General features: G+C 40.4%; 1 protein-coding gene across 3 annotated transcripts in view; it reads right to left on the reverse strand.

Annotated features, from left to right (window-relative positions):
• Positions 1 to 24,179, reverse strand: part of MYO3B (myosin IIIB) — a 512,276-nt gene that overhangs the window by 114,332 nt on the left and 373,765 nt on the right. For all 3 annotated transcript variants that reach the window (XM_074399494.1, XM_074399493.1, XM_010352269.3), the window contains 2 exons: positions 1,252 to 1,312; positions 226 to 322 (listed from right to left, as the gene is read on the reverse strand). In XM_074399494.1, the coding sequence (XP_074255595.1) occupies positions 226 to 322; positions 1,252 to 1,312 (158 nt within the window). The remainder of the gene's footprint in view (positions 1 to 225; positions 323 to 1,251; positions 1,313 to 24,179) is intronic.

The following is a 24,179-nucleotide window of genomic DNA, read 5'->3' on the forward strand; positions in this document are numbered from 1 at the left end:
TAAGCAGAAAAGCATGGTCTTTGATATTCGTTATCTTAAATGACATGGGTACCTGGTAAACTGCTACCTTTAATACAAGTTTTACATCCAGCATGTATGGCTTCCCAAAACCGAACTTTTTGCTAACATTTGGTCATACTGCTACCTAATTGAGTCCTGTCCCAACAACACACTAAAAACATGTAAATGGGAGAAGCAGCATGCAATTCAAAATGTTCTTCTTACCAGGTTTTTGAGGGGCTCCCTGGAGACTCAGTCCTTGGTGATCTGGAGCGGAATGGCATATCCGAGAAGACAGCAAATCAGTCCCAGAAACTGAGTGCTTCAAAAAAACCCAGTAAGAGAAATATTATTCCTATCCTCTGATGAAACAGCCTTAAGGACATGGCTTCTATTTAATGAAGGGGCACTTAGCCCTGACTAAAAGGAAGAGGCTGAGTATATTGGAGTTATTTGTAAGTTGCTCCCGTCTTGCATAGAATTGAATGGAGGGCCTCTCCTTGGGGCAATTAGAAGCAAAGTCTCAATATCTTTTGCTTCATTCGTTTATTTCTTCCTCAGAAAAAGTCAACCTAGCCTCCTGTTAAATTAATTATAGTCCAGAATATAAAACAGCTATGTGCTGATTTTCACCTATACTTAATTTTTATCCCTAAGAAAGAGAAAAGAAAACCTATAGGAAGGTATTAATCTACTTAACATTTCTAAGTACATCATCCAAAGGATTTTGTTTTTTTAATCTTACATATGCTCAGCAGAGTTACTGGCAAAAACTGTACATTTTCTTCATTTCATCCTTTCAACATCAAATAGTAGGCAGCAAAAATTGGATCAGACTTCAAAGCCTGCTGTGGGCTCCAAGTCACAGAGAGACGCCTCCATTTCACATACTGAATTCGAGCAGGATATCAAAGTGCTACCAAAGAACCTCGGGTCCTTACTCAAAAAGAGGCTCTAACATCTGTGGAGAGTGGAGTGCACAGACAAATCACCTCAGGGAGCAGCTAACATTTATTCTCAGCAGCAAATTTCCAGGCTTTTGATTCTCTCTCCACTGTACCTCCCTGTCTCTCTACTGAACCAAAGTTCTTTAGCAAGCTGGGCTTTTGTCTCAAAGACTTCAAAATATCACTAACAGTTTCAAGTTTGGATGGCCCCACCAAGCAGCCACAGACAAGCTTCACGCCTGTGAACCTGGATGAGTCCGACGGAAGAACACACAGTTATTTTGGAATCAAGATATCCAGCTACCTTGTCTGCATGTCCTGCGAAGATATCGTGCCCTTTTGGAGAACTCTGGGCTTGTGAATGCCTGAAAAGACAATGATAATAATAATTTTAAAAGACTTGAAAATAATAATAGAAAAACTTAAAGAGGATTGTTTTTCTTCAAAGCTATATCAAAGCATACTCTTTATGCTTCCATTGTTTCCCATTTCAGTCCTTGGTTAAAAGGACACAGTCACCTTAAGAAACCAAGTCCTACTAGGTGTTCCTCCTACATGTTACTGCACATCCGCAGTCTGCCTGAATTCCTAAGATCCAAGAAACTGCTCCTTTTAAAGTTGTGTGATTGGCCTTGGTTTAGTGAGCTCTATCAGGCTTCCACAAACGTGGCCAAGAAGCCACCTGCATTGATGCTAAGGCTATACTTCCTGCACAGCACATGAATCACATTCATGGTTACAGAATTTAAAATGGAATCGAGTCAAATAAGTTTGGGAAATGTTAGGTTGGACATAGTTTAAGAGGGTTCCTTACTGCAGGAATAATCTTTTAAGATCACAATATACATTTATGGATCTCTATAGAGGATTAAGATCCAGGGAGGATGCAGGGTGTCCAAAAGTAATTTTACCAAGAAGCTTAAAGAGATAACCTATTAACATCTAGTAAAATATTAATGCTTCACAAAACAAAGTTTGGAAAAATCAATTGTTCTGGGTCCCCAGTTTTTCATAATCAGAACACACTATATAAAATTATGCTTATAACACTCAGATAAAACAGGAGTCGCTCATAATGCCTTTCAGATGGAACCAGCAGAGTGGAAAGCACTGACTAAAAAAGGGAAATCCATGTTCTGTCCCCTGCCTCACACACATGCACACATGTGACACACATGACACACAACAAACACGTGACTTTGGGTAAGTTTCTGTAGTATTCCGGGTCCTAGTTTTCCTCATCTATAAAATGAAGAGATTGAGATAAATTATTCCTACAGTCTCTTCCAGTTCTATATGAATAATTTTTTACTTAAGCTCACAAATTCATTTCCATATATCTATTTATGGATATTACCTTCAAAATATATCGTATATTATAAGCAATATGCCCATTTAAAAACTATCACATCAGGACAGGGCGGTAGCTCACACTTGTAATTCTAGCCCTTTGGGAGGCCGAGGCAGGTGGATTATCTGAGGTGAGGAGTTCAGAACCAGCCTGCCCAATATGGTGAAACCCCATCTCTACTAGAAAATGCAAAAATTAGCCAGGTGTGGTGGCGGGTACCTGTAATCCTAGCTACTAGGGAGGTGGAGACAGGAGGACTGTTTGAGCCCAGGAGGCAGAGGTTGCGGTGAGCCACGATCACGCCACTGCACTCCAGCCTGGGGTACAAGAGCAAAAACTCTGTCTCAAGAAAAAAAAATTATCATATCAGTACTTGGAAGGAGGGGACTATAATTCTACATTTATTTGTGTATGTATTTGCTTATCATGTCTCCCACAATGGGATGGAAGTTACATGAAGTCAGGGACTGGATCTGCTCTATTTCACACTCTATGTAAGCACCTACCCAGTGTCTGGTACATAGTAAATGCTTAATAAATATAGACCATTTGAATAAAGAATAATTACTCAATCCACAAAATATGGGGCCATGTAGATCAGCAAGAATACTCTTACTATTAAAATTAACTACCATTTATATACTACTTCATTTTAAAAAATGCTTTTAAATATTAAGAAGCTTCACAACCATTTGGTCTAAGTACTTTAATTGTAGCTATTATATAGATGAAGAAACAGGTTCAGAGAGGTTAACAGATTTTCCCAGGTATCAGGGTAAATACCTGGTAGAGCTAAGGCATTAACTCATGTTTGTCTGACTCCAGGCCCTCTGCTCTTCCTTTGAACCATAATATACTCTATACCCTTCAGTATCTTTGCATTGGCCCAAAGGACTCACTCCTCTCCCGGTAGCTATGACACACCTATAGGATGGGTGGATTCTAAGATCCTCTAGGAGAAAGTCTAAGAAAGAGAGTTTAGCTGTTGAATTACTACCAGGGCCCCAGTTTCTGCCTTTCCTGCCCCCTCAAAAATGAACCTCTTGACAACTCCTCTAGCTTGTGTGGTTTTTCAGAATCTGAAGCCAATGGCAGACACCTCCCAACTCTCCACAGGGAGTCAGCTTATCTGTTTGATTCCCTCCTCGTTCAAGCCTTTGGAAGAATCTAAGGCAGTTCAATGTAATGTTTGTGTGTGTTTAAGAAGAGTCAGCGGCAGAGGTCAGCGAGTAGTATCAATAGGCAAATAATTAGAAAATACTTGATTCATCTACAAGGCAGGTTTCCTTCCTGAGAGGCTTTCCAGAAACTTTAATATGTCCAATGAGACTCCAAGAAAGAAAAAGAAAACATTTCCTAGACATTATTTTAATAATGGACCCTTCTCCTCTGTAGCATGTTGACGCACTCCTGATTCTTAGAACACATCTTGCTTTTAAGAAAATGGTACAAGTCAGTTTTCTTAAGAAATCTAACTTCTTTAACTCCTTTTTAGAGATTTTTTTATTTTTTCTTTTCCTTTTTTTTTTTTTTTTTTTTGTGTGTGTGTGTGTGTGTGTGTGTGTGCCTCAGGGACATGAGACTGGCAGCAATTGCATAATGCTCTGCAATCCATCACTTCTAAAATATATGACCAAAAACACAATAATAACAAAAAGCAATTCTCCCACCTCCACCTTCCCAGTAGCTGAGATTGTATAATCCCAGAAATGCTTGAGCCCAGGAGTTCAAAACTAGCCTGGGCAAGATAGCAAGACCCTGTCTCTATTTGATTAAAATTTTAAAATATTTTTTAAAAGAAAGAAAAAAAAGCCAATGGTTATTGCATGCATACATAACCACCAGGCACCAGGTAAAGCATGTTACATACTGCCAACAGCCATGTGGATTGGTTCTTTTTTTTTTTTTTTTTTTTTTTTTTTTTTGAGGTAGAATCTCACTCTGTTGCCCCCAGGTTAGAGCGCAGTAGCATGATCATGGCTCACTGCTGCCTTGAACTCCTGGGTTCAAGTGATCCTCCCACCTCAGACTCCCAAGTAGCTTGGAGTTTGCTACCACCATGCCTGGCTAATTTTTGATTATTTGTAGAGATGAGGTCTCACTATGTTGCCCAGGCAGGTCTCGAACTCCTGGCCTCAAGCAATCCTCCTGTCTCTGCTTCCTAAAATTACCTATTTTTACATATAAGGGAATAAAACATCAAGAAGCCAATGATTTGCTTCATACCATAACTGGCAAGCAGTATACCATAAGACCCACTGGCTATGCAAAAGATGATGCCAGAGGGAAATTATCAGACCAAAATTGTCAATTGCTGCCAGGTATGGTGGCTCACGCCTAGAATCCTAGCACTTTGGGAGGTCAAGGAGGGTGGATTGCTTGAGTCCAGGAGTTGGAGACCAGCCTGGGCAACATGACGAAACCCTGGCTCTACTAAAAATACAAAAAACTAGCTGGGCCATGGTGGTGCGCACCTGCAGTCCCAGCTACTCAAGGAGGCTGAGGTGGGAAAATCACCTAAGCCCCAGAGGTCGAGGTTGCACTGAGCCAAGATTGCACTGCTGCACTCCAGCCTGGGTAACTGGAGTGAGACCCGTCTCAAAAAAAAAAAAAAAAAAAAAAGACTTATTAATTGCTGATAAAATCACTAGACAAACAGTGGGAAACAGGACATTCATATGGTGCCAAAGTCCCGCCATACAGGTGATTTACTACCTTCTTTCATTTCACAAGAGGAGCAACGTATACTGAAGAAATCAGAAGGTCACGATTTCAATCCAGTGCTCAATTTTACCACCACTAATGCCACAACAACATGGTCTTGTAATGTGAGGCAACATGAAGTATGTCATATCTCCCAGGATGTATTTTTTCCTTTTGGTCAAAAACATTTAACTTAAATCTGATCAAGGCTTTAGATCTAACTTACAGTCTACACAAAACACAGGGCATAGAGGGACAAGCTGGATACGACCACAGGAAGCAAGCAGCTAAATACAGAAGGTGAGCTATTTTATGAGATAATCCTATTTTATGGCTCAATCCTCTGAAAAAGGCAGTGTTATGAAAAAAGCAACTATTCTATATCCAAAGAGATTTAGGTGAAATAACAACTTGATGTACTGTAATATTCTAGATTGGATCCTGGCCTGGATAAACATATGCAAAGGACATTCTTGGAATAATTGGGAAAATTTGACTATGAATTGGTATCAGATGACACTATGGAATTAATTCATTTTTGAAGTGTGATGTTGTTTATTGAATCTGTAGGAAAATTTTTAACAAATAACACTGTTCTTAGCCTCTGTTAGAAATCATAAGCTAAACAGGCAGAATCAGTGCATATGGCTATCAAAGTGTGGTGAATAGAAAGTAGTTGTCTCTCTTTGTATAATTCATCACATATTTCTAGGGCTCCATTGGCCTCTTGGAAGCATAACTGAAGTCTCAAACAGATTGCCTCCAGGGCTCAACTGCTTCGCTGAAGTCAGTTCATTGAACTGTGGGTTCTAGGGGAGATGGAAACTCTCAGTCACCGTTGAGAACCCTTCTGCTGGGCATCTGTCCTGAAAAAGCCCCCAGACGAAACTCACATCTAATTCCCTCTTCTTAAACTGGGATCCCAGTGTGAACGGATGAGGGGCAAGGTGAAGGCTGGCTCCTGAGTAGCTGGCTGCTGAGAATGCCCAGCATCTTTCTTCTTCAGCAGCAAAGATCCTTGAGGCCAGCTGGCTCCGTCACGCTGCGCTGGTGGCACTAGGTGAAGTCACCGTGGTCCAGGGACTGGGCCTCAGCTTCACAGGCTCCAAAATTCAATTTGTCAGTTCATTGAGGGATGATGATTTTTGGGAGCACCGAGTTGTAATAACCAAACTCAAAAGAGTCATATTTGAAACATAGAATGCCAGCGTGATTTTATGAGGAATGGTATGATCCAGACTATACTTTTCCCCTCACTAGTTGGTGGATACACTCTGGAGGCTAAATTCCACATTAGAATTAAAGCAAAAGAAGCAGGGTGCTTTTTGACGATATATCTGATCAGTCAAGCTTGTCTAGTAACTGGCCTTTTTCTATTTTAGGGTTAGAATCAGTAACTTTTAGCTTGGATAGGAGTTGAGACACACTGGCTCCCCTCAGATTCTCCATTTTCTAAACTTCACATAGTTTTCTTATGTACTTTTTATTAATATTGACAAAGTTTTCAAGATTATCTTTTTTCAGTTATAAGTTAGAATGGCTTGGAGACATACTGAGAAATACATTCATTTGTTCACACTTGAAAGCACACTCTAATTTCAAAACGGCTAATTCAACATTGGTTGATTTTTCTTAGCTTCCCATTGTCTCTAAATGTGGGAGTATTTCTCTTAGTAAATTTGTGCCTCACTTGGTAGCCCCAAAAGAAAGGCTAATCAGCAATAACCAAGTAATTTGTTTTTACTTCTTTGATAGCTTTGAATAAAAACCAAAGAGCTCTTAGCTGGGTGTGGTGGCGTAAGCCTATAATCCCAACACTTTGGGAGGCTGAGTTAGGAAGATTCCTTGAATCCAGGAGTTAGAGATTAGCCTGGGGAATATGGTGAAACCCTGTCTCTACAAAAAATACAAAAACTAGCCAGACAGGGTGGCATGCCCTTGTAGTCCCAGCTACTCAGGAAGCTGGGGTGGGAGGATCATCTGAGCCTGGGAGGTTGAGGCTGCAGCGAGCTATGATCGCGCCACTGCACTCCAGCTTCCCCACCAAAAAAAAAAAAAAAAAAAGAACACAAACTATCCATTGTGTTATTGTGTGTCATTATGGGTTAAGAGGCACCCAAAATGTGTAAACTACTGCATCTTTTATTACAAAGACCGGGAAGCAAGGATTTGTAGTACACTTTTGTTTCCTATTTACTGTCAGCACCACCACCACAAATATTTTGTCAAGTACCCACAAAATCTCCGAGGATTGTGTTCTGATTTCCATGCTTTTGAATGCTCCCTCCTTTCTTGCTCACCTGGTACTGTATTCTTAGCCTTTAGCTCAGGTGTTGGCTCCGGTGAAAAGCCCTTCCTGCCTGAATTCTCCTATCTACTTCTACTCTAGGAAGAACTGGAGGCTCCCTGATGTATTTAAATAATATATTGAGCTTAACCACACTGAAAATTCATTTGTAACTGATTTGTCTGGTGCTACTTTCTGACCCACTAAAAAGTATCTGCAAATCAACCACTGGAGGTGTGCTTTATAAAATTTTGCATGGGAGGACAGCAAACCAGAGCAAGTACCATAAGCCACTTGGCTTTTGAGATATCAGAGCCATAAGTATTGCTGTGCTCATTAACTTTGTCTTTTATTTTTCACCTGATGAAAATGCTCCAAATTCCCAAGTTGTCTGAATATTCACCAGACACAAATCATTGAAAATGTAGTAACATCTGCCTTTCTCCCAAAGTAAATGACTAAAAGAACTGATGGCAAAATGTTGCTTTTTCCCTTTTCTGATTAAAAATTATTTTGTACGATTAAAAAAATAATACACATTTATTGTTGTACTGTATAAAATACAGTTATTCAAGGAGAAGAAAATAGAGACTAGGGAAAATGCCCACATCTAGATATAATTAATTAGTTTCTTGCATGCATCTTTTCAGATACTTTTCCATGCATGTAAAAAATATTTTTAAAAATAATGGCTCAAGTCATATTTATCACTTTAACCTACCTTGTGTAATTATGAGCCTCTTTCCACATATTTGTATGTAATACACATATATGCACATGTACGCATACATCATCACGCTATAGCTATATAGTATTCTAACTAAAGTCTCAGGCAGTGATTATCATGATTTAACTAATCTCTTATGTTTAGATATGTAACTTGTTTATACATTTTTCGTATTATGAACAATGGATCATTAAATATTTGGTACCACAGGTATGACTACTCATCTAGTTATCTCCCTAGGATAAATCTTACACATAAAGCTGTCAGGTCAAAGAGTGAGAATTTTTTTTTTCTATTTTAAAGCTTTTAAATTATGTCATCAAATTCTCTAAAAAGCAACAAAAATGAACACTCACATTCACAAAATGTATGAAAGGGCCCATTTCCTATCATATTGCCAGCACGGGGAATAGTGTTAGTTTTTTAAATCTTTGCATATCTCTTTCCAAAGTAGTGCATCATTATTATTTTAATTGGTACTCTTGGATTTCTAAAGAGGGAAAACCTTATTCCTGGGCTTTAATGTGTGACATGAAGGAAATACAAACCACACAGGAGAGAAGAAAACAATAACAGCGCAAAAAATAAAATCAACATTATTGCAGGAAAATAAGGGAAATGAGGAATAAATTTCAGAGCTTTTGTATTACTTTTTCTCATTAGGTTTGGATATCCAGTAACTTTTAGAACAATTCTGAATGCGTATACTGCATTCCACCCCAACCATTACTGAATGAGTTGAATATGCAAATTACATCTAAATATATGGATATTTGTTCGCTCTAAAACACACAATTATTTTAAGTTTTAGAACATGGCTCAAGGATAAATTCATCAGAAGGGCTCAGAAAGGCTGATGACTGTCTCATGATGCCATTGCTCTAAGTTAGCAGTAGTTAGATTTATGTACTTATGCTAATTTCCCAAATCCCACTGAGCCCTTAAATGTGATCATATTTGTTTGCCTCATTGCTTTTCCCCAACCGTGAGCCCATACAGTCTTAATTTGCCAGTCCTTGCATTCTCATTTCTTTTCCCTCCTTCACTACTTTACTGCAGGCAGCTGTCACTGTGTAAAAGTCTAAGGTAGGAGCAGAAGGCTTTTCTTCATTCTGCTGAGAATGCTGCCTTTATTGGAAAAAAGGACACTCAACTGAGAGCTACCCATAAAGCTTATTTCAGTTCTTTGTCAGCAACCAAGGCATCTGAGAGAAAGTTCAGGGCTAAAACAAAAGATGCAGTAGTGGTGAAGGGCACTGTGGTCCGAAGGGATGCACAGCCATGGGCCGAGGGCTGCAGCATGGATAGAACAGCTGAGCTTTATGGGATCAGGTGGAGTTTGTGGTGTGGCCTGGGTGATGGTGATGGAAGCAACTTCCTTTCTGTCAGGCATTATGCTGAGGACTTGGCTGGACTATCCATTTCATTTCATGCCAGTGCTAGCAGCATAGGTCCCTCAGTGTTGCCAATTCACAAACCAGGAAACCCAAGCTTGAGTTGTTTGAGTAACCTAGGTCATAACCAGATACAAATCCTGATCTAGTTGGTCCAGAGCCCACGCTCTCAGCCTCAGCATCATTTTGTTACTGGACTCCTCCAGATAGTCACACAATTGTATTAAGGAATTTTTTTTTTTTTTTTTTTTTGGAGACGGAGTCTCACTCTGTAGCCAGGCTGAAGTGCATTGGTGTGATCTTGGCTCACTGCAACCTCTGACTCCCTGGTTCAAGGGATTCTCCTGCCTCAACCTTCCAAGTAGCTGGAATTACAGGCATGCACCACCAGCCCAGCTAATTTTTGTATTTTGGTAGAGACGGGGTTTCACCACATTGGCCAGGATGGTGTTGATCTCCTGACCTCGTGATCTCCCAAAGTGCTGTATTAAGAATCTTAATAAATGATACCTGGGGCTACTAACATTTAGTTCTAGAAAATTTGCTAGGAGGCAGATTAAATGAAGCCCAATGATATCTGGAGGTATAACCCCTGGCCTGAACGTCTTTTTTTTTTTTTTTTTTAACATATGACCAGTTTATTCAATATTAGAACAAAAAACCATGACAACAGTGTGTGTTAAATACAATTCTTTTCTAAGGAGTTCATGTTCAGCTTTTCTCTGTGCAACTTTTCTCTTCATGCTTGGGATAGCTTAAGGGAAAGAAGGGTGATATATGAGTTTTTACTATTCCTTCACTTATGAAGGAAATCTGACCTTGTGGAAAGACTGCAGGGTTCATACTCTCCAACTGCCTGTTGAATGAGAAAATCCCCTCTCAAGATCATGCTTGTCTCCACTAGAGCAGAGGCTGGGAATGGCTCTCATTTTAAGAGATGCCACTTTTTTGTTAGCTTCTGACTGTTAAAATCATTCCTTATATTCAGCTGAATTTTTTATCTCTGTTCTAGTTTTGTCCTGTGCAGCATATCTCTTCTAATATCTCTTCTGTATGATGGACTTTATTTACTATTTTACATGTTCACGTGTTTTAAATTCAACTATTTGAGAATTAGTTGCTTTAGCTTTACATACTTCATGACACTTCACTCTTACATAAATGAGTATCTCAGAAGAACAAGAAGATTCTTCTCATCTCCACAATCCAATTATCACACTCAAGACATTTAAAATGTGAACTTCTATTTATCTTTTGTCTGTGAACTAAGATTACACACACTTGTACCACACTGAAGGCTCTAATCTGGTGGCAAATCTCCTTGAGATTCTGTGTAAGTACAACATGTATGGTATGTGCAATATAAGGTCCTGTTATATATTATATTATATTATTATATTATACATGTGCAATATATAGCCCCCCAACATCATTCAGCTCCCGAGTCTTTACTGAGCACCTTTAAATTTGTCTCTTATTATTAAAAGTATTGGGGATACAGCAGAGGAGACCCAAGAGTCCTCTGCTCATGAACCTACATTCAAGTGGCAGTCACAAATTGAAACAAAAAAGTAACTATGTAGCATATTAAATACAAGTGCCAAAGAGGAAAATTAAAGCAGGGAAGGGGGATAGAAAGTACTGGAGGCAGGGTCTCCAATTTTAAATTGAGTGGCCACAGGGAGTGACATTGAATAAAGACCTTAATAAATAAGTAGGAATTGATGTCCCTGAATATGGTTTCAAAAGCCCTTAAAGGGCAAAAAAACACTATGTGTTATGACATGTAGAGGCCAGAGGAATGCTATAAACAACCGGTAGATTTAGCAATATATATCATCATATACAGTCAGGCTATATGCATACATATTCATGTTACATTAGTTTTAGCCAGATAAAATATAGGACACCTAGGCTGTGTGTGGTGGCTCTTGCCTGTGATCCTAGCAATTTAGGAGGCCAAGATGAGAGGACTGCTTGAGCTCAAAAGTTCAAGACCAGCCTGGGCAACATAGTGAGACCTTGTTTCTACAAAAAAATGTATCCAGGCGTGGTGGCGCACATCTGTAGTCTCAGCTAGTCAAGTGGCTGAAATGGGGGGATTACAAGTCCAGAAGGTTGAGGTTACAGTAAGCCAAGATCATGCCACTGCACTCCAGCCTGGGTACCAAAGTGAGGCCCTGTCTCACAAACAAAAAATAGGACACCCAGTTGAATTTGAATTCCAGACTAACAACGAACATATCTCAGAGACATGGCGGGTTTTGTTCTAGATCACCTCAATAAAGCAAATGTCGCAATGAAGTGAGTCACACACATTTTTTGGTTTCCCAGTTCATATAGTTATTTTTACATTACCTATTAAGTGTGTAATAGCCTTATGTCTAAAAAATGTACATAACTCAATTTCAAATATTGCTAAAACATTCTGACACAGAGACATGAAGGAAACACATGCTACTGAAAAATGACACCAATAGACTTGCTCAACACAGGGTTGCCACGAACTTTCAGTTCATAAAAAACACAGTACCTGTGAAGTGTAATGAAGCAAAATGGAATAAAACACGGTATATCTGGCCGGGCGCGGTGGCTCAAGCCTGTAATCCCAGCACTTTGGGAAGCCGAGGCAGGTGGGTCACGAGGTCAAGAGATCGAGACTATCCTGGTCAACATGGTGAAACCCCATCTCTACTAAAAATACAAAAAATTAGCTGGGCATGGTGGTGCGTGCCTGTAATCCCAGCTACTTGGGAGGCTGAGGCAGGAGAATTGCCTGAACTGAGGAGGCGGAGGTTGCAGTGTGCCAAGATGGCGCCATTGCACTCCGGTCTGGGTAACAAGAGTGAAACTCCATCTCAAAACAAAACAAAACAAAACAAAAAACACGGTATATTTGTAATCATTTAGTATAAGTATTTTCAAGTACTTCATGGGACATACTTATACAAAAAAGATTATTTGTTGTTTACAGAAAATTCAAATCTAAGTGGATATCTTGCATTTTTATTTGCTAAATACGGCAACTCTAACGGGCAAATCACCTCTCCACTTCTTCATTAGCAACGTATAAATAAAAAGTCTTGCCTGAGCTAAGGAAAAAATGATAACATTTGTGCTCCTGGGTAGAACAAAATAAAAACACAAGATTTAAAAATAATTAAAGATGCATATGTAGTTAGAAGTTAGAAATAAAACACATACTTAATCATGTGGTTACTTATTATTTATGATTTTGGATGTCTGAAAGACAAAACCCATAAACATGGAAACTTCAAGGGAGAATATTAATGGTGAGGTATCTGTGTGGCTGCCTTTCCTCTGGGTGGGTCTTAAGGTAACTTGCAGGTTGAGCTACAGTTCTAACTTTTTGAGTTACAGTTCTAACACTTTAAGACTGAGTTAGGCCAAGGCATAGACTTGTGGAGAAACAGGAAACTTCAGAGACCATTTATTACATCCTTTTCATGCCGTAACTGGGCGGGGGGTGTTCTTTTTACCACTGCACCCCGAAAAGATAATATTTAACCCAGTTTTCCTCTTTTAATTCTGAAAGCAGTCCTTCGTTGAGGGAAGAAGTGCTGAAATGAAGTGCATGATGCACACTGCACTAAATGATGGGGCCCCAGGACAGGTGAGGGAGGGGGTGTGAGAGGAGGGAGGGACATTTTCCGAAACCTTTAAAAATGAAAAGCCTAATAAAAATTGTGTGCAGTGGGTGGTGACTAGTCAGCAATGTCACAGCAGAGAAGCTTGAGGGCCATCACTGAGCAGAGCAAGGATGACATGGAATAGACTTTTAGGTGTGGATGGAGAGGGATCAAGAGTCTAAAGAGAGGCCGGGCACAGTGGCTCACGCCTATAATCCCTTGGGAGACCGAGGCGGGTGGATCACGAGGTCAAGAGATCGAGACCATCTTGGTCAACATGGTGAAACCCCAACTCTACTAAAAATACAAAAATTAGCTGGGCATGGTGGCGCGCGCCTGTAGTCCCAGCTACTTGGGAGGCTGAGGCAGGAGAATTGCCTGAACCCAAGAGGCGGAGGTTGCGGTGAGCCAAGACTGCGCCATTGCACTCCAGCCTGGGTAGCAAGAAAGAACTCTGTCTCAAAAAAAGGCTAAAGAGAAGGTGGCTGATGAACTGCCCTGTTTAAAGGGCGAGAAGTGGCACTGACTTGATTTTTTTAATTGTAACTTTTTATTCTGATTTAATCATATTAATAGAAAAGATGCAAGAATAGTATAAGGAATCCTATATATTCCTCAGCAGATTTACATATTAGCTTTGTCTTCTCTCTATATATACTGATATATACACACAAACATGCATAATTTCTTTCTGAACAATTTGAGAGTCAGTTGCAAACCTGATACTGTTTTATCCCTAAATACTTCAGTGTGTGTTTTTGAAAGGAAGGGCATTTTCTTATATGACCAGAATACAACGATCAAAATCAGGAATTTAACATTAATATGACCCTATTTTCCGATCTATAGATTGTATTTAGATTTTTCCAAATGTCTCAATGGTGTCTTCTATAGCAAAAGAAATTCCTAGGTCACCTACTGAACACCATGGTAATGTTCTTTTAGTCTCCTTTCATCTGCAATACTTGCTCAGTCTTCTGCCATGCTTCATTTTGGAGCCTACAGGTAGTCATTTTGCAAAGGCTCCCTTTGTTGGGACTTGTCTGTTGTTTCCTCATGATTAAATTCAGGTTATGCACATTAGGCAAGAAATCCGCAAAAGTGATGGTGTCTTCCTCTCAACTCATCATATCAGGAGGCACATGCTGTTAGTTTGTTCAATTACTAGTTAATGCTAACTTTCATCAATTGGTTAAGATGGTTTCTGCCAGGTTTCTCCACTGTTCCTTTGTAATTAATAAGTTTCTTATGGGGATTTACTCTGAGACTGTGCAAATAGCTTAAGGCTGGAGTACAGTGGCACGATCTCCGCTCACTGCAGACTCCGCCACCGAGGTTCAAGCGATTTTCCTGCCTCAGCCTCCTGAGTAGCTGGGATTACAGGCGTGTGCCACCACACCTGGCTGATTTTTGTATTTTTAGTAGAGACAGGGTTTCACCATATTGGCCAGGCTGGTCTCAAACTCCTGAGCTCATGATCCACCAACCTTGGCCTCCCAAAGTGCTAGGATTATAGTCATGAGCCACTGTGCCTAGCCCAAAACTTTTACATGGTAGTGTTAGCATCCATTTGTAATTATTGCCTGAAACAATTATTATTAATGTAGTTGTCAAATGGTGTTTTTCTGTTTCCTTAATTTCATCTACCTTTATCATTTTATTTTGTCGTAAGGAAGAGCTCAGTCCCTCCCTCCTTCCCTCCTTTCCTCCTTCTCTCCTTCCTTCCTCCCTTCCTTCCTTCCGTTCCATCCATCTATCAATGTGGACTACTCATGAATTCTTATTTCATTCAATGGATCATGCTCTTTCGTCATCATTTACGTTAATACTGATATAGTCCTCAATTTTGCACTGGCTTGATTTTAAAGGGATGAAAGTAACAGACTTCAAAATGAGTACTTTAGAAAAAATGCATGATATTAAAGATTAATTAATGTGAATGCCTTAAAGATAACATCGACACCTCTAATCACTACAATGATTTGTGAGTTCTTTTTATGCATCGAATGAGATGCTACATACTTTGTATATGTTACCTCATTCAACTTTCATGTCTTGGTGACGTAGATATTGTGCTATTTGATCTTCCATTTAAAGAAGAGGAAACTGAAGCCCTGAGAAAATAAGTGGGTTTATGAAGTTCTTGCCCTGTAGTAGCAGGTCTAGTGAACTCAAGGGCCCTTGTTGTCAATCACCAGACAATCCCACAAATAGGTGTGGGAAACCCCCAGGAAAGAATAAGGCAAAGAATAACCCTGCCTTACTAAAAGCAGGGTTACATTATTCCTGAGGGTAGCTAGACACTTTTTCTAGAATCTATAGAGAAATCTGAACTTTTTGCACATTTACAAATGGAGCATTCGGAAAGTGTCTACGTATCTGTCATCACTCCAGGTGCTTCCCTAACCTACTTTGTGGAAACCATCCAACTCTGCCTGAAATCCAGTGAGGAAAGCATAAAGAAAGAGCTCATCTGCGTCAATGTCAGCAGACACAGATTCAGAAAGGCATGACTTGGCTGTGTCACCCTGGGAAACACTCCTACGGGTCAAGATAGGACAAGTGAAAGCCATGTTGGGGTGGAGGAGAGGGAGGAGGAGAGGACTAAGGAGCAGGCAAATTCTATCCAATTCTTTAGATCCCAGGCGAAGACAGGGCTGTGGCTTCTGTTTGTCCTCCCTGCAGGCCAATATACCAAATCTTTCTTTGGCAACGATACCCCTTCCACTTTCACCACACCACCAATTTTAATACAAAGTTTCAGATTCTGAGAATGAGCTTAGGTGAAAGGATGCTTCAGGCTAGTAAAAATAATTTAAACTGCCCTCCCTTAGAGAAAAAAGCACAGTTGGATCTGAGAATAACATCCTTGCTCTCCCAAGAGGAACAAACTAAAAATAAAAGTCAACAAGGCACTTCCTGCCAGTCAGTAAATCCAATAAGCAAAGAGGATGCCTCAACCTGGCGCTGGGTAGTTAACAGCTAGCCTGACTCCCTGCCCCCGAGAGCGGCCATGTGGTTCTCAGAGCTAACAGCTGCCAAGCAGAACCCCTCAGATTAACCCATAGGTGGTGTTGAACCACTTCCCATTAAGATATTTGCAAAGCAAACAAAAATGATAGCCCCACTCTGAGTCCTGGGAGCTGGCCAGGAGCGCTGGCTGTTCTTGTTGACACAAAGAGCTCTCTGGGGAGGGTCTGGATCAGAGCGAGGAAGGCCACTCCCACCTGTGTCTCCAGACTGTGTTGATCTGAAGTCATTAGAATTTTGGTATCAGGGACTGTTTATTATCGAATTTCCCAAGCACAGCAGTCAGTCACTAGAGCTTTGTTTCACGAGAGCTCTCTATTGCTCTCTGTCTTCCCGACCTACACCATTCAGATAAAAAGAACAAATTCACCCCTCCCCCTGTTTTGTCGATTCATCAGGGAGACAAGTCAGAGAAGTTACTAAGATGCATACAGAGATGTTGTGGTATTACTACTGTTAACAGCCTTTAATAGCAAATATACTCCAGGTGCTTCTTAATTTAAGGTGACCAGGGTGATGCTAGTGGAAAATACATTGGCATATTTGTGTTTTATAGCGAGGAACAAGCTGCTATGTAATTCACAAAATACACTTGGAACGGAAACACTAATATGTTTTCCCTAAAACCCAGTGAAGAAAGTGAAGGTCATAAAATTGTGAAAATGTACAAAGTTAATCTTCTTTCAACCTGTAGGATTATAATCTAGGTTTCTTTACGGGTTGATAATAAAGCAAGTTCATTTTCACAAAATTTTGTTTCCTGTAATATTTTCCACTTGAGTCCATTTTCTTTTCTCAAACTTTTCAAAATAGGCTCAATATGTAGAGGTAAAAACTCATTCTGCGCCTGAATATATATAGGTCTTGATGAGGCTGCAGTGTAGGTAACAGCAATGTGCTGAAAATTCTGTGGGTAATGCAGGAAGGGGATGAGGGATGGAGGAATGGTTAGGGATCTTACCAGATTTTCGCATTATTTGAAATTGTCTTTGGATTAGAAACCAGAACTTTAGAGATGTTGATATAAACAGTATAAGAAGAGAGGCAAAGAAGAAAGAAAGGAAAAAAGGAAGAAAGGGAGGGAGGGAGAGAAGAAGGACAGAAGGGAAGGAAGGAAAGGAGAGATCTAAGGGAGACTGAAATTTCTTTCTCCCCCGACCCTACCTGCCCCAAGACAGTTTCACTCGTTGCCCAGGCTGAAGCGCAAATGGCGCGATCTCGGCTCACCACAATCTCCGCCTGCCAGGTTCAAGTGATTCTCCTGCCTCAGCCTCCCAAGCAGCTGGGATTACAGGCATGTGCCACCACACTTGGCTAATGTTTTGTATTTTTAGTAGAGACGGGGTTTCTCCATGTTGGTCAGGCTGGTCTCAAACTCAGGTGATCTGCTCACTTTGACTTCCCAAAGTGCTGGGATTATAGGTGTGAGCCACCGCACCTGGCCGAAATTTCTCTTTTCTTTTTTTAACTTTTATTTTAGCTCCAGGCGTACATGTACAGGTTTGTTATATAGGTAAACTCATATCACAGGGGTTTGTTGTACAGATTATTCCATTGCCCAGGCACTCAGCCTAATATCCAACAGTCATTTTCTCTGCTCCTCCCTCTCCTCCCGGCCTCTACCCTCAAGTAGGTTCCAGTGTCTGTTGTTTCCCTCTTTGTGTCCATGTGTGAGGGATTCAAATTTCTTTAGAAAAAGTAGAGATACTATCATACTAAAAAATTAGAGGTATTATCATACTAAAAAAATTGACTTTTTGTAAGAAAGAAGAGAGCTATCAAACAAAATTAAACAGCAAATTTTTGGAATCCTGAGTACATGATACAGTTTTAGATGATGTTTATTCAAATAAAATTAAGGTGGGTTTGCAAATGTGCAAGTTTTCCAGAGAGCACGTGAGTCCAACCTTGCTGGTCAACTCTGTAGAGCAGGCGTCCCCAGACTTTTTACACAGGGGGCCAGTTCACTGTCCCTCAGACCGTTGGAGGGCCGCCACATACTGTGCTCCTCTCACTGACCACCAGTGAAAGAGGTGCCCCTTCCTGAAGTGCGGCAGGGGGCCGGATAAATGGCCTCAGGGGGCCACATGCGGCCTGCGGACCGTAGTTTGGGGATGCCTGATGTAGAGCAAAACTGTTGACAGCAAGTATGTTTAGCGATAGATTAACGTAAATAAAAAGTTGATGTCCACAGGTGATCACACTGAAGACCTCGGTGAGGATGATGATGTGACTTCAGCTATATATAAGAAATGTTGAAAAACCAAAAATAAGTTCCTATGCCAAACTGTCCTTTGTCGTCTGATGCATCAGGCACAAAAATATTTGCCTTGAGGCCAGGCACAGTGGCCATGCATATAATCACAGCACTCAGGGAGGCTGAGGTGGATGGATCACTTGAGGTCAGGAAATCAAGATCATTCTCGGCAATACGGTGAAACCCCGTCTCTACTAAAAATACAAAAATTAGCTGGGCATGGTGGCATGCACCTGTAGTCCCAGCTACTCGGGAGGCTGAGGCAGGAGAATCGCATGAACCCAGGAGGGGGGGTTGCAGTGAGCCAAGAACACGCCAATGCACTTCAGTATAGCTACAGAGTAAGACTATGTCCCAAAAACAAAGAAAGAAAGGAAGGAAGGAGGGAAGGAAGGAGGGAAGGAAGGAGGGAAGGAAGGAGGGAAGGAAGGAAGGAAGGAGGGAAGGAAGGAGGGAAGGAAGGAGGGAAGGAAGGAGGGAAGGAAGGAAGGAAAGACATTGCTTTGAAGTGTGGATTGCATGCAAGGCATGGGATATAAGAAAACCCAAATCAAACATGTGTTCTAACATCGTATCTGCTGAATTTCACCATGTCCTAGTGTCTAGCAACAGACCCTCAATTTGAGATATTAACCATAGACAGCTACCAGCCAAGAAATGAGCTTCCTAAAGAAAACACGCAAGCATCTTCCCAAACTTGAAGTTTATTTTTGAGTTAGGAAGGTAGGTGTATCACAGAACGATGACACAGTGTTAACAGAATCTCCCTTCACCTGTTTAATTAGCATTTTTGACTTTTTGAGAAAGCTAGCTCCTTACTAACTCCTAACTAGTTTGCTCAAATCAAACTCAAGTAGGAAGCATTTCTAGAGAACAAAGTAATTAAATTTAGTTTTGGACCTCACAGAAATAAAAAGGAGCACATGTTCATTTATCCATTCATCAATTATTTTATTTTATGCCAGTTATGGCCAAAGATTCTGAATTCTAGATTCTGTGAGTGACACAGAAATGGGGGACAGTTTCAGCCCTACAGTGTATTATCTTGTGGAATACAGCAATAAAAGCTAACATTTTTGTCCACTTAACTACATGCTAAGTACTCATCTAAATGTTTCCTATGGTTTATTCTCACCATGCCCACATGAGGTAAGTACCATTATTAGAAAAACACGTGCCCAAAGTCATTGAGGTAGCTGGACACAAACCTGGGCCAGAACAGAGGCAGTCTGGCTCCAGGGTCTGTAGCTAAATCGTTTCTTCTACCTAGATGGTACCCTGCACGCAGTGGGCAGGAACCAAACTCAGATGCTGGCAGGCCGTCATTATGCAGGCAGGTGAATGGGGATCTGTAAAAGACAGCTCTGCTTACTTCCAGCAGATTGCTGCCAGATACCCAGGTTTTTCAAGAGCTATGAGAAATCTGAATTACATGAAATCTTTCTATTTTTATGTGTTGGAAACTCATTTTTTTCCCAAATAAAAACATTTATTCTTAAAATTTTGAATACAATTTCAGTAAGCCCTTGAAGTTCACTGGTGCCTCCCACCGCACTTAAAAAGTCCTTTCTTACAAGAGGAAATAGGAGGCGTGTTTTATTTGTCCCTATCTCTCATAGACTAAATCATCTAAAAGTAGAGAAAGGAAAACATTCCCACCGGTCTGAAAGAAAGAGATACTCTGACCCAGGGCCTTTTCTTTCCAAGATTATTTTTCTCTGTTTTCTTAGAATCAAAAACTATCTAATTGATAGGTTTGGATAAAGGTTCATCAAAGTACTAAACCAAATTACCAAGTTACCAAACAATTTCATGGGCGTTTTTCTATCCCCCCGAAAAAAGCAATGAAAAAAGTGAATAAGTAAAACAATATGCTAGCATGGATGGTTCTATGGTGCCACCTAAAAGCATTTTCTTTTCTTTTCTTTTTTTTTTTTTTTGAGACGGAGTTTCGCTCTTGTTACCCAGGCTGGAGTGCAATGGCGCGATCTCGGCTCACCGCAACCTCTGCCTCCTGGGCTCAGGCAATTCTCCTGCCTCAGCCTCCTAAGTAGCTGGGATTAAAGGCATGCACCACCACGCCCAGCTAGTTTTTTTTGTATTTTTAGTAGAGACGGGGTTTCACCATGTTGACCAGGATGGTCTCGATCTTTCGACCTTGTGATCCACCCGCCTCGGCCTCCCAAAGTGCTGGGATTACAGGCTTGAGCCACCGCGCCCGGCCTCTTTTTTTTTTTTTTTAATTTTACTTTAAGTTCTGGGGTACACGTGCAGCTCTAGCAGGATCGTTACATAAGTACACACATGCCATGGTGGTTCATACCCTGTCACCTATATTAGGTATTTCTCCTATTATCCCTCCCCAATCCCCTACCCCCTGCTATCCCTCCCTTAGCCTCCCCACCCCTCAAGAGACCCCAGTATGTGATGTTTCCTCCCTGTGTCCATGTATTCTCATTGTTCAACACCCACTTATGTGTGAGAACATGCGGTGCTTGGTGTCCTATTCTTGTGTCAGTCTGCTGAGAATGATGGTTTCCATCCATGTCCCTGCAAAGGACATGAACTCATCCTTTTTTATGGCTGCATAGTATTCCATGGTATATATGTGCCACATTTTCTTTATCCAGTCCATCATTGATGGGCATTTGGGTTAGTTCCAAGTCTTTGCTATTGTGAACAGTGCCACAGTGAACATACGTATGCATGTGTCTTTATAATACAATGATTTATAATCCTTTGGATATATACCCAGTAATGGGATTGCTGGGTCAAATGGTATTTCTACTTCTCAATCCTTGAGGAATTGCCACACTGTCTTTCAAAATGGTTGAACTAATTTACACTCCCATCAACAATGTAAAAGCATTCCTGTTTCTCCACATCCTCTCCAGCATCTGTTGTCTCCTGATTTCTTAATGATCACCATTCTAACTGGCGTGGGATGGTATCTCAATGTGGTTTTGATTTGCATTTCTCTAATGACCAGTGATGATGAGCATTTTTTCATATGTTTCTTGGCCGCATAAATGTGTTCTTTTGAAAAGTGTCTGTTCATATCCTTTGCCAACTTTTTGATGGGGTTGTTTGTTTTTTGTGTGTGTACATTTCTTTTAGTTCTTTGTAGATTCTGGATATTAGCCCTTTGTCAGATAGGTAGATTGCAAGAATTTTTTCCCACTCTGTTGGTTGCCAAGTCACTCTAATGACCGTTTCTTTTGCTGTGCAGAAGCTCTTAAGTTTAATTAGAACCAATTTGTCTATTTTGGCTTTTGTTGCCATTGCTTTTGGTGTTTTAGTCATGAAGTCCTTGCCTGTGCCTATGTCCTGAATGATATTGCCTAGGTTGTCTTCCAGGGTTTTCATGGTGTTAGGTCTTATGTTTAACTCTTTAATCCATCTGGAGTTAATTTTTGTATAAGGTGTAAGGAAGGGATCCAGTTTCAGTTTCCTGCACATGGCTAGCCAGTTTTCCCAACACCATTTATTAAATAGGGAATCCTTTCCCCATTGCTTGTTTTTGTCAGGTTTGTCAAAGATCAGATGGTTGTAGATGTGTGGCGTTGCCTCTGAGGCCTCTGTTCTGTTCCATTGGTCTATCTCTGTTTTGGAACCAGTATCATGCTGTTTTGATTACTTCAGACTTACAGTATAGTTTGAAGTCAGGCAGCGTGATGCTTCCACCTTTGCTCTTTTTGCTTAGGATTGCCTTGGCTACGCGGGCTCTTTTTTGGTTCCGTATGAGGTTTAAGGTGGTTCTTTCCAGTTCTGTGAAGAAGGTCAATGATAGCCTGATGGGCATAGCACTGAATCTATAAATTACTTTGGGCAGTATGGTCATTTCTATGATATTGATTCTTCCTAACCATGAACATGGAATGTTTCTCCATCTGTTTGTGTTCTCTCTTATTTCCTTGAGCAGTGGTTTGTAGTTCTCCTTGAAGAGGTCCTTCACGTCCTTTGTTACTTGTATTCCTAGGTATTTTATTCTCTTTGTAGCAATTGTGAATGGGAGTTCACTCATGATTTGGCTCTCTGTTTGTCTGCTATTGGTGTATAGGAATGCTTGTGATTTCTGCACATTGATTTTGTATCCTGAGACTTTGCTGAAGTTGCTTATCATCCTAAGGAGATTTTGGGCTGAGATGATGGGGTCTTCTAAATATACAAGCATGTCGTCTGCAAATAGAGACAATTTGACTTCCTCCTTTCCTAACTGAATGTCATTTATTTCTTTTTCTTACCTGATTGCTCTGGCTAGAAATTCCCATACTATATTGAATAGGAACGGTGAGAGAGGGCACCCTTGTGTAGTGCCAGTTTTCAAAGGGAATGCTTCCAGTTTTTGCCCATTCAGTATGATATTGGCTGTGGGTTTGTCATAAATAGCTTTCCTTATTTTGAAATACGTTCCATTGATACCTAGTTTATTAAGAGTTTTTAGCATAAAGGGCTCTTGAATTTTGTCGAAGGCCTTCTTTGCATCTATTGAGATAATCATGTGGTTTTTGTCTTTGGTTCTGTTTATGTGATGGATTACGATTATAGATTTGCATATGTTGAGCCATCCCCAGAATGAAGCCTACTTCATTGTTCTGGATACGTTTTTTGATGTGCTGTTGCATTTGGTTTGCCAGTATTTTACTGAAGATTGGAAACTAATTTTAAAAATTTACAAAAATGCAGGCCGAACAAAACATGTCTGTAGACTACATTCTACCCAAACACTATGGGTTTATGTCTTTTGACTTATAGAACAATAAGACATTTAGTGCACTTTTTAAGACCTTCCATATCTTGGTGCCTTATTCCCTATAATAGTTCTTCCTGCCTCATCCCACTCCCATCCTACCCTCTGCCTTCTTCTCACCAGACCTCTCCCTTTCCCAAGAGTGGCCCCTGCATATCCTCCCTTTGGCTATGGCCCACTCTGTATTCCTGCCTGGGATGCTCTTCTCTTGGCCTTGTCTGATTGCCACATGAATGAGACCTTGAAGGATGAGTACAACATCAACAGGTAAAGACAGGACTGGCAAGGGAATTCTGTTCAGATGGAGTAGCATGAACAGATACACAGAATATGAAAATAAAAGACATGGTGAAAACCACCAAACAGTTTCAGCTATTTTAAAAGAGGCCTCTGGTCCTTGGAATCTGGTTCTAGCAAGAGATTGCTGACATTCTTGACATACAGAAATCTTCTAAAAGAATTCTTTGCATAAGGATCACTGATGATTTAGGGTTTGTTGAAATAGTTCAGATAAATATTTATGTATGGCCATAGCAAATCCCCAAGAAAAAATGTAACTCAAGACAGATTTTTCCTTGAAGCTTCTTTCAGCTGGTGATAAGTTTTCTACCTTCAAAAAGGTTTTGAAAATACATGTGACCAATTAATATTTTAAAAATCTAAAGTCTAAGAAAGCTCCAACAATCAACTAAACTCTAAAGGTTATTATTTGAGGGTATGATAATGTCATGCTGGCAATGTTGATAAGGATGACTCCTGAACCCAAAGTCAACCTCAGATTCATCCCTGAGATAAGAGCCAGGAATACCGGAAAATAAAACTTGTCTCCCAAGTAAAAGCAGAGAGTGAGCATTGTTCAAAGTTTCTAAGGTGATGGAAACCTCAGTGCTTACTTTGGTCTACAATTCTAGAACTAAGTCAAAGTCTCAACCCTTCATATGAGTTTATAGAAAACTTTTCCATACTAATATTACTACCATTATTGCTACTACTTCTATCACCATGACCAACAACAGCTTGTCATAATCCCTTATTAAGTATTCACCACATGTCTAGAACTGCGCTAGTTCTTTTCCTTTGATT

This window comes from Saimiri boliviensis, chromosome 5 (genome assembly GCF_048565385.1).
Source record: "Saimiri boliviensis isolate mSaiBol1 chromosome 5, mSaiBol1.pri, whole genome shotgun sequence".
Taxonomy (NCBI): domain Eukaryota; kingdom Metazoa; phylum Chordata; class Mammalia; order Primates; family Cebidae; genus Saimiri; species Saimiri boliviensis.